Source organism: Coptis chinensis, chromosome 7, assembly GCF_015680905.1.
Source record: "Coptis chinensis isolate HL-2020 chromosome 7, ASM1568090v1, whole genome shotgun sequence".
NCBI lineage: Eukaryota > Viridiplantae > Streptophyta > Magnoliopsida > Ranunculales > Ranunculaceae > Coptis > Coptis chinensis.
Genome location: NC_141462.1, coordinates 35,543,902 through 35,555,586, shown reverse-complemented (window position 1 = coordinate 35,555,586; position 11,685 = coordinate 35,543,902). Strand labels below are relative to the sequence as shown.

The 11,685-nt window shown below is 36.7% G+C and overlaps 1 protein-coding gene across 1 annotated transcript; it reads left to right on the top strand.

Annotated features, from left to right (window-relative positions):
• Positions 1-412: 412 nt before the first annotated feature.
• Positions 413-1,621, top strand: LOC147487297 (uncharacterized). The gene has a single exon (XM_086574004.1). The coding sequence runs from the start codon at positions 413-415 to the stop codon at positions 1,619-1,621; it is 1,209 nt and encodes a 402-aa protein (XP_086430130.1).
• The last annotated feature ends 10,064 nt before the right edge of the window (positions 1,622-11,685 follow it).

The window sequence follows — 11,685 nt, the reverse complement described above, 5'->3', positions numbered from 1 at the left end:
CAAGTGGATGGGCAGGAAAGTTACTTTCATTTCAGGGGAGAGTAGTCCTTGCACAATCTATACTGAACAGCATACCAGTGTACAACATGGGGATCTACAAATGGCCGAGACAAAGCATAAAGGAAGGGGAAAAAGCCATAAGAAACTTCATCTGGTCTGGAAACCCAGCAGTAAGAAAGACTATCACGCTAAAATGGGCTTAAAGTGTGTAAGCCAAAGGCGGAAGGGGACTAGGCTTAAGACCCCGAAGGAGTTGAACCTTGCATTGCTCATGAACCGGCATGGCATATGATCACGACGGACAACCAATTGGTCGCAGATATGGTGCGTAAATACAACCCGGCACGGAAGGTGGTCGGCTAGCCACAAATGCTCCTCCATTTGGAAAGGGCTGAAATGGGCGTTGGAAGAAATGAAAGGGCATATGGGCTGGTCTATTGGATCGGGTAGCTCTCTAGACGTCTGGAGAGATGATTGGGCTGGTCCAAACTCGGCAATAGCCCTGCATCCACAATTCAACTGGAGCAATCATTCCTCAAAAGTTCGAGATTTGATAGTGAACAATCAATGGAGCTTTCCAGATAGTTTGATCAATGTGTTCGCACTGCTAGGGATGGATCTCAACTCGCTGCTGCCACCAAGTACTGGGATGGAGGATAGTAGAATTTGGAAACCGGATAAGGAAGGCATATTCTCGGTGACCTCAGCCTTCGACACTATTAGAGAGAAAGGGGCAGCTGTTTGGTGGGGTACTATCATTTGGAACAGTTATGTGCATCCCAAGACAGCTGGAATAGCTTGGAAAATACTGCAAAGAATCATCCCGACTGATGATAAGGTGAAGAGTAAATGCATTCCGCTGGTCTCAAAGTGTGAGGGATGCAAAGAAGAGGAGGAGAGTTACGACCATTTGTTATGGAGCTGCCCCATCACTCAAGCACTATGGGAATGGATTCTTCAGTTATTCCATTTGAATCCGATAATAGCAGCAGGAGAGATAGACTTAAAGGGTCTTTTTAAAGCAAAAAGACTTGCAAGTCCATTGATCAGAGAGTTGTGGACTGCCGCAGTTCTAAGCATGCTAGTAGCCATTTGGAAGATGAGAAATTGCCAAAGATACAATGACGCCAGATTCAGCTCAGGACACATAAAGAACCAGGTTAGGAAGGGCATTCAAGTCACTGGGCGTCTGTCTATGAGCTACATGTACAACACTGCTGCCGAACTTGCTATTCTACACTCATTAGACATCGAATGCAAGCCAAAGCCGTTCAGTGCAGTTCAACAAGTCAGCTGGTACCCGCCGGAACAAGGAGAAATTAAAATCAATTGTGATGGATGTTCACCGGAAACGGGGAAGAGGATGCTATTTGGTTTAACATTCAGAGATTACCAATCCAACTTATCGGGCATTCGGGCACAAGGCCTCGGGGTGGTCACCAATTATGAAGCAGAAAGCATTGCGATTGTATTAGCAGCAGAGATAGCCATTGCGCATGGCTGGAGGGTAATATGGATAGAAACTGACTCCCAATCGGTTGCCCAATCTTTTGGAAATGATCACATTCCATGGAAACTGAAGACTAGATGGGAAAGAGCCACTCATAACTTGATATCCTGAGGATAAACACAGTTGGAGAGAAGCTAACTTTAGTGCTGACTCGGCAGCAAAGCATGGGGCGACTTTGGATTTTGATGCATCGGAATGGAGTGCATCACGTCCATCTTTTGTGCCCAAAATCAAGAGCCCTGATCAGGTGTACTTTAGATTTAGCTAGAGTATGTTCACTCTTTTTGCAATATGGTGGGATCCTTTTCTGTAACTGGTTAATGTTGACTCATCATGTAACCTTATATTAATATTAATATATTCACATTTTGCCCAAAAAAAAAAAAAATATATATATATATATATATATATATATATATATATATATATATATATATATATATAAAGTTTTGTATTTTTTTGTCGTAGGTGGAAACGGCGGAATTACGAGCAAAAGATTTAGATGAAAAGTCTGCGAAGAAAAGTTTCGAACATAAAGATCTCAATGCCTTAGAAAAAAGAATGAAGCTGACGGAAAGTTTTGCTCGGAAAGTTTCACTCCAAAAGATCAGGACAATGCTTTAGAAAAAATAATGAAGTTGTCGAAAATTTCCGCTCTGAAAATTTCGCTTAGAAGATCAACATAATGCCTTAGAAAAATAATGAAGCTGTCAAAAAAAAATTCATTCGAAAAATTTCTCGTAGAAAGATTGGCCTAATGCCTTCGAAAAAATAATGAAGCTGTCAAAAATCTTCGCTCGGAAAATTTATCGTAGAAAGATCGGCAGAATGCCTTAGAAAAAATAATGAAGCTGTCAAAAAAATTTGCTCGAAAAATTTCTCGTAGAAAGATCGGCCTAATGCCTTCGAAAAAATAATGAAGCTGTCAAAAAATTTCGCTTGGAAAATTTCTCCTAGAAAAATCGGCACAATGCCTTAGAAAAAATTATGACGCTAACAAAAAATTTTGCTTAGAAAATTTCTCATAGAAAGATCGGCACAATGCCTTAGAAAAAATAATGAAGCTGACGAAAATTTTTGCTCGGAAAATTTCTCGTATAAAGATCGGCACAATGCCTTAGAAAAAAAGGGCTTGCGCGCGAAAAAAAAAAAAAAAAAAGAACCGGATTGTAAAGGAAATAATGATAGAGAATGTCGGTGCGACTATTCGAAAAGCAATGGCTAAAGAAAAAGTGTCGTTCAGCGTGGATGAGCTGGAAAAATACTTTAAGCGGTGTCAATGATTGTCGACAGCATTAAACAAGTATGTTAGTATTTTTTATCAGTTATCTTAAAATTTTGGTTAAGTCTGAAGGACTAATGAAAATATTTGTATTTTTGTCACATGTTGAAACAGAAGAATTACGAGCAAAAGATATTGACGAAAAATTTCGAGCAAAAAGATCTCAATGCCTTAGAAAAAAATAAAGAAGTTGAAGAAAGGTTTTGCTCAGGGTGATCGTGCTACAATGTTGTAGAAAAAATAAAGAAGTTGGAGAAAATTTTCACTCAGAAAAATCGACGAAAAGTCTCTCAGAAATATCGGCCAATGCCTTAGAAAAAATAATGAAGCTGACGGAAAGTTTCACTCGGAAAGTTCACTCAGAAAGATCGGTTGAATGTCTTAGAAAAAATAATGAAGTAGACGGAAAATTTTGCTCGAAAAATTTCACTTAGAAAGATCAGCATAATGCCTTAGAAAAAATAAAGAAGCTGAAGAAAGTTTATGCTAAGAAAGTTGACGTAATGCGAATTTTCGCCGCATGGAGAAACTGCGGTATTACGAGCAAATTATATTCACAAAGAGTCGACGGAGAAAAGTTTCGCACAGAAAGGTGTTAATTAATGTCGTAGAAGAATTAAAAAAGCTGACAGAATTTTCGTTGAAAAAGAGCGGCGCAATGCCTTAGAAAAAATAATGATTGCGGAAGATAGTTAACCGAAAGTGTTAAGCGAAGCAAATGGAGATTTCGAAGAAGAAAACGAAGATTTAATTGAGCGACCGTAAGACAATTGACAGAGACAATTTATTAGGTAATTGTGTGAATGTAATACCATAGAGCTAAAACTTCTTTTGATGAAAAATAAAAATAAAGTATGGGTTTGCTATTGAATATTGTTGTTGTGTCAGATAACATACCTACGGAAAACTGACAATTTTGTTGATTTATGTAGTTGAAATGAAATAGAACGAAACGCCTCCATGTAGAGAAAAACGCCCCCAATGCTAACTTAACTTGGCAAAATTAGACAAAGCGAGCATAAAAACGTTCAAACTTAGACTGATGAAGCTAAACGTGGTAACTTCGTCAGATTTTGTCGTAATGATTGTAACGTACTAAGCAAGTGTAAAAGCGTTCAAACCTAGTCTGACGAAGCTAAACGTGGTAACTTTGTCAGATTTTGTCGTAGCGATAGTAACGAACTAAGCGAGCATAAAAACGTTCAAACTTAGACTGACGAAACTAAACATGGTAACTTCATCAAATTTTGTCGTAGCGATAGTAATGAACTAAGCAAGCGTAAAAGCTTTCAAACTTAGACTGACGAAGCTAAACGTGGTAACTTCATCAGATTTAGTCGTAGTGATAGTAATGAACTAAGCGAACGTAAAAGCGTTCAAACTTAGACTGACGAAACTAAACGTGGTAACTTTGTCAAATTTAGTCGTAGTGGTAGTAATGAACTAAGCGAGCGTAAAAGCGTTCAAACTTAGACTGATGAAGCGAAACGTGGTAACTTCGTCAAATTTAGTCGTAGCGATAGTAATGAACTAAGCAAGCATAAAAGCATTCAAACTTAGACTGGCGAAGCTAAACGTGGTAACTTCGTCAGATTTTGTCGTAGCGATAATAATGTTGGGATGGAAACAAAATTATACCATTGTAACTGAAGTGAAAGAAAGACTTTATTGATCACCAAATCTTGAAAAGTGCAAAGATAATAATGGAAAAGAAACTATTGAACTGGAAACAGACTACCAAATTTTTGTCCGGTTTTTCGTTCAACTTGTCTATTTTGTTCACTCACTTAGTAAAAGAATTTGTTACGACGAGCAAGAAACGAACACTGTCGGGGCTGTCGAAAATAAACTAACAATGTTAAGGCCCTATTTTGCAAATGACCAAAGTTTATGGATTGGATGACACTTCATCGCGGGAAGTTTGACCCATATCACATATCATGTTTTTGACAATGCATACACTTGTTAGACAAACGCTTAACATCCTTTGGCATGTATGGCTACCAATATCATTAGGTCATTGTTATGTGAGCGAGACTTCGCCCTTGAGAGTGGTGTTCACATAGTCCTGAATGAATTTTTTCGAGGCCTAGTAAATCGTTCATTCTGCCCAAACAACGAAGGATAGGATTGAGACTTATGTTGCTGCGATAGAGTTTTTGGTCATCAGGAATTTTGGAGCATCGTCAGCTGCATGATTGTCGTCGGTAGATACTGAGACATTATCAGTGTCAAGCTCGTTGGAATCATCTGATAGCATAAATGGTTAATCTAGTGTTGTCGTGACATCGACGACTTGATTTTCCATGGATAAGTATGCGATAGAATCAGGATGTCTTACATCATAATGCGGATACTATACAATATTGATAGATGTAAAATTTCATGTAATTCGTTGAACTAAGTCCAAATAGTCGTCCATTCTATCATCGCGAGTCGCATATTATCATTTAAAGTGGCTAGCGACTAACTTAGAATAATTAATCGTAACTTAGTCGCCCCAACTGAAGAGTTGTGCGTATACCTCCAATGACAATTTCGTACTTGGCCATATTATGTGAAGCATCAAAACCTAAACGTAGAGACCTCCCAATTATGTCTTCATTCAGCTTCAAAATGACAAAACCAAGACCAGAGCCAGACTTATTATGCAAACTATCGGTGTAAATCTAACAATCATCTGATATATCCGATAAATATTTCAAGTCATTGCTCCAAGGAGGTAATGACAATTAGGGATCAACATGTTCCTCATCGAGTAATGCGTTCGACATAGGAATATCATCGATAAGAAAATCAGCCATTAGCGAAACCAAAGTTTGTCTCTTTTTAACTGTATTAGTATCAGAGACAATGTTGTAAGCGCTAAGGTAACTTTTCTATTCTGTGACTCGATCCATAGACATTGCGAAAAAAACTTGTGCAGCGGATATTCGATAAGTATAAACTTTGACTATTCCTTCTTTGAAATAAGATTAAGACGTCTGACAGCATGAAACAAGGCCAATGCCATTTTCTCAAAGCAAGAATGTATCCATTCAGCTGATATAAGAGTCGTACTAACAAATAATATGAGACAACCATCATCACTATCAAACGACAATGGACAAATATGAATTAGATACGCTTTGCTGAGATTTGTGAAAAGTAACCATTGCAAAGTCTGTATTTATTATCTTGAACTCGTGGATAACCATTGCGAACAACGAGAATCTAATCATCACTACTTAAATGATCCCACATGTAACTATGTTGTTGGCGTGTGTTACGTTGTGATGTGACAGATACAACACCATTTTCAAAAACTCGTGGATGACGTACGTTGCGAACAATACGAATCTTATCTTCACCACGTAAATGATCCCACATGATACGATGTCATTGGTGTGTGTTACATTGTGGTGTGACAGATACAACATCATTTTTGAGAGGAATGGTTTGTTTCAGACGACGTTTGTAGTAATTGTTATGTTTGTCGTACACTCGTACACTTTTGAAGAAATGTTTCTTGAGACATATGACTGACATTATCCGCAATAGATGATGAGGAATCGACAGAGGCAATAACTTTGTGCTGAATAATTTGGCATATCAGTGGAACGGTAGCCGGGTCGCATGCAATCGGGTGTTGAAAATGAATAGGAGGGAGTAGTCTGATACCACCAGGTTGACCTTGAACCTCACATTCACGATGATCGTCAGTAAGTGCATCAAGAACTTAGGCTTGTCGAGTATTCGTCATAACTTTTGTAGAACATGATCATCGGTTTTGAATAAGAACCACAGACGATGCCAATTATGTTTCGACCAAATATGGTCAAAATACTAAGTGGTGACGAAAAAGACGAAGAACGTAGAAAAGTAGTTAGAAAAGTGATGGTGATCGGGAGAATGATGAGACTATACATTGTGATTGCCTACGTACCCAAATTATCAATGGGATCAAGTCTCAAGAACGTAGTTCTGTGATATCCATACTTTGCGGTATAAAGATTTGGATTCTCTTTCCGTTCAGTGTAGACTCAAGCCCTTACTCACGTATCTTCGTGCATTTAGATCGAGTAGGAATTCGAACCAACCTAAAGTCTATGACAACTTACAAGCTTGTTATTATGCTCCTTAGGACTAGTGAGTAAGTTTTTATTTTATGATTAGTTATACTAAAATTACTTAGCTGTTTTTTAGATTCTTAATGTTACGTAATCATGCACACTAAAACAAAGTAAAAATCGATTTATAGAAAGGTGTGGAGAGTTAATTCTCCTCATGTGAAAACAAACATCTATTGTTTGACTCTAGTTTATTGTCTCTTAATCTTCCTAGAATTCATAGACAAATCCTAACAAAGGTCATATTTTTTATCCCTAACAATATAATTCATCTCTGACATCATATTGTTAGTATGTGGAACAAAAGCAATGACTTATCTCTAAGTCATCACCTTGATTCCTAACTAGACTCTACACCAACTACCATTTTGGGGTAGGATGTAAAGTCTAGTTTGTTTTTCCTAAACAACTTACTAGAAAATCCATACAAAAGTGGTTCCTCATATGAGCACCATTAACCCTCCACAAATGGAGGATTTAGCTCATGATCATAAGATTACAATGATCATGTGTTATGTATACTAATGAGAGAGAGGAAAAGGAAGAATAATAATAGAAGAACAAATTTGCCTTAAGAAATTGAGATTTTATTTAGAGAAACAAGAGTTGCTACCATTAAAACTATTACAAGTTTTTACATAAAACCAAAAACTAAAAACTAAAACTACTAGACAAGGAAGGAAAAAGGAGTCAAGTGGAGTTAATGCTCCTAAATGTGACTAAGGACTTTTTTCCAAAATTAACCCACTTAACCTTTCTCTTCTCTCCTCCCACGTGAAATCACCTCCCCTCATTTATTACAAACCTATCTAAAAAACCAAATCATGCCAAAATTTCACTATTTTGAATAAACATCATTTAACCACATGCAAGGTGTCCATTTGTGCCAATAATTTGGCACTTTTGTCTTGACATGCTCCATGATTGATGACTCATATCTTCTTGTGGGTCCGGAAGGTAGGTCCATTTGCTATGTCCATTAGTGGGCCCGGACGTCAATTTCTACAATTTCTAGCCTAAGATAGAGCTAGTCGTGCTGATCATCTGGACAGCTTACTTGCCGAAATCGGAGTCTAGGTTCAAGAGATATGAGCTCCGGAAGTTTGATGCTTCTGTGCATGTAATCCTGTTCTGACTTAATTATGTACTGTTTGAGTCTTTGGGCTTTAGTCCGGATTTGTTGGGTTTCACATGGGCTTGATCGGAAAGCTTATGTATACTCCCTATTCCGTGCTTAAATACTGGCTTTATCATCATTTTTATGTTAGTTGCTCTAACCTGCAAAAGCACGAGAATGCGATTATTTCATAATTATTAAACACAAAATTAACCAAAATGTTACATCTCTATGGGGTTTTATAATACAGTTTTGGGTGTGATAAACGTAAAATGTATAGTCTACCTACGAAAAATTACTATGAATTCACAACGCAAGTAAACTAAACTTATTGCTTGATGCTATATGTTTATCAAAGATTTATTCTACTCTCAACCAATTGAGGTATAGTGGAGTAGACAAGTTAGTTTCCACTCCTAGTACTCTAGCATGCTTGTTCTCTAATCTAACTAGTCGTTTTTAAGTCTGAGAGTTTTACTGAAGGGAATTATACTACGATGCAACTACCCACAAGATGCAACTAGTGGGTTATCGAATACTAAGGGAATGCTACGTTGATTCTATGATAAGGAGTTAGGGGATTGATTCCACCTTAACTCAACTTAATCCACTAACGATTAATCGTAAATCCGAATTGAATTTGGCTTGAGAACAATTGGTTATTCCTAATCCCTAATTATACATGGCATTTCTACCAATTCATAACTAGCATGTGAACAATTAAACCCATTCTCATGGTGAACTAATCATTTCTAGAGTGGAATAGAAAAATACGGCGACTTCTACGATAATCGAATCAAGCTTTCATCAAGGCTTCACAACCCCTCTAATGGAGGTTTAGCCTTGAATCATTCGCAATCATTTCCATTTATATTAAAACTAAACATAATATAAAGCATTGAAATTTATTTAATTAAACAATAATGAAATCTAATTTAATGACTAAATTGAACTAAGGACATAAATTGAAATTAGATCTAGAATTGGAATTGACAAAATCGAAATGGATAAAGAATACTACTTTATTGATCTAATCAAATGAAGAACAAGATTCAAGGTTTAATCTAATGAAATGAATTAGATATTGAAACTATACTTAATCAAAAAACAATTAAATAAAACTAGATCTAGAAGCTATTTTAATGGCTACTTTCTATTCTAAGCTAACTATTATTTTTTAACTACTGGCTACCATTAACAAAGACTTAAGCTTTTGTTCTTATACATTCAGATCCAAAATTCGTGCATGGGCTTGGAGCCATGGGTTGGGCCAGAGAATCGAGCCCAAAACCAATTCTTCAAATCCAAAAGGCCTCTTCAGCTGCAGTTGACTTCCACAGACTTTTCGTCCACTTCTACTCCTCTGATTGGGTCAAGGCTTGGACCATTGCAAAGCTCTTTCCGAGCCGGTCGTTTTGACATAAGGTATGCCCAATTCCGAGGTCTGAGTCCAAAGATCGGCTTTCGGAAGTTCTGTGACTTTTGCTCCTTTATCTCGCTAAAGTGGTACATTTCGCACATAATGGACTTTGAAGCCCTGAAATGCATAAAAACGCGTGTCGGTGTTAACTCTTACTTATTATTCACATAATTGGTCTAACAGTATGATTATTAAGGGGTTAAAACTACAGTTTTGGGCTCTTATCAAACCACCCCCAAACTTGACATTTTTTGTCCTCAAGCAAAGATGAGAAATTAGAATAAGTGACCAAAAATGGAGTTCTACCTAATCTCGTTTATTGAGTGCGATTGCATTGACCATATGCAACAAGGCCTTAAACCACTAGGAATTCCCTAGTGGACGAAGTTATAGCCTCGTGAGAGTTTTTCGATGAAGGTACTCACAAACTTCATCTATACTACAACGACTAAGAAAATAAAACTATTGTTTCCTTATTCATGCTCAACTATCTATACATCTCTCTAGCAATTATATAAGAATAACCGGTCAAAACCCTAAGTTAATATATGCATAATAATCAATCATCTACAATAAACATATATACTGATGAGTAGTACTATCAAATGTTTAGCGAGGTTTGTTTCGAGAACTTCGGAATAAGCGTCCTTAAGTAAAGGTTCTCACAATAATAGTCAAGAAACAACACTCGATTTTTCACTCAAGTTTCGTTACTCCGATTAATGTATTGGGCACACTTTACCTTACAATCTCAATGACAACAAGGAAGTTGGGGTCAATCAAACACATCTGCCACTTACTATCACACTAACCTATTCCTAATTGAGCTAGAGGTCTTTATTAGGTGTTACGGGATTAGGAGATGGTTTAAGAAGGAAGGAAATGGATATTCAAAAGGACAAGTCCGAGATAATAGAGTCTTCAGATTATGTAACTTAGAGAAAACCTTTATTTTCTTTTGCTTCTATACTTTGTTTCCATCCTTAGCCATATTTTTCTTTTTCTTTTCTTTGGCTTTTTGACTCCTTTTTTTTATTTTTTTTTTGGAGTTTTTTTTTTTTTTTATTTTATTTTTATATTTTTCTTTTCTTTGGATGGAAACTTCTTTTCTTTATTTTCTGAAGCAAGTAACAATTTTTGTTTACCACAGGTTTTTCTCTTCTTCTTTCTTCACTCATTCTATTCTCGGACTTATTCTAAATTGGGTAGGTTGATTTATTCTTTTTTTTTTATTTTTTTTTTTTGTTTTGTAACGGGGGTAAAGGAATTGTGGTGTATGGAAGGCTAAAGAACGGTTCGAGTGGTGACTAGCGGAAAATAATTCATAGGTTTGAATTTTGACTATATCGATCCAAAGAGCGCCTAAATTCTCACTTAGGATATGGTTTAGTGATCAAGCAAGTGGGCGTGTGATTTCTCTATCCGGATTTTACTTCTCCCTTGTGTCATTTCTCAAATGTTTCGGGCTCATATAAGGCTTTTTAGGCTATATTCTCACAGGATTTGTAGAATAAGTACTCTAGCCTAGATTTGAGAAACTTATCGCCAAACAATCATAGATACTCATGTAATATATTTATAGATAGATGCAAAGATTATTACCTACATTATTAACCTAAGTTTCTAACAATTATTATTCCGATGCATCTGCTATGTGAGACTTCTAGATTGTTAAGAGCATGGAGAAAGAACAATACCAATATTCCTAAGTGTATAGCATAACTTATTTATTTATATTTTTAAATTTTTGAAATTTTAACTTCGAAAACAAATGCATATTATATATATCTATATCCTAACAGATGTGTCTTAATTACACGTGATTCTATGCCCCCAAACAAGAAGCATGCTTTGTCCTCAAAGCATTGTAAATAAAGAGAGGGGAAAAATACCATTGAAGCGTGCGGAAATTCTAAACATCGCAAAACAATGTTAACGCATACTAATATAGGAAATAAAAACCCGACACAACTCTATAAGAGTTCCACCCATTATGGGGTTAACATAATTAAATTGCTTGGGACATAAGCGGACACTACTTGAAACTAAAACTTACCTCCACTCCGTTGTTATTCGTCATCTTCGTCATCCTCTACTTTTATAAAGAAGTGAGGTTCCTTGGCGATCTGCCATGCTATGATAATTTGCCGGGCTTCCGCCATTTATCATCTATGGTTGCTAACCTATTAAGTGCCACTTGGTCGATGGGGTGTAGGGTGCAAACTGGTGAGGTTGTATCCGCCACCC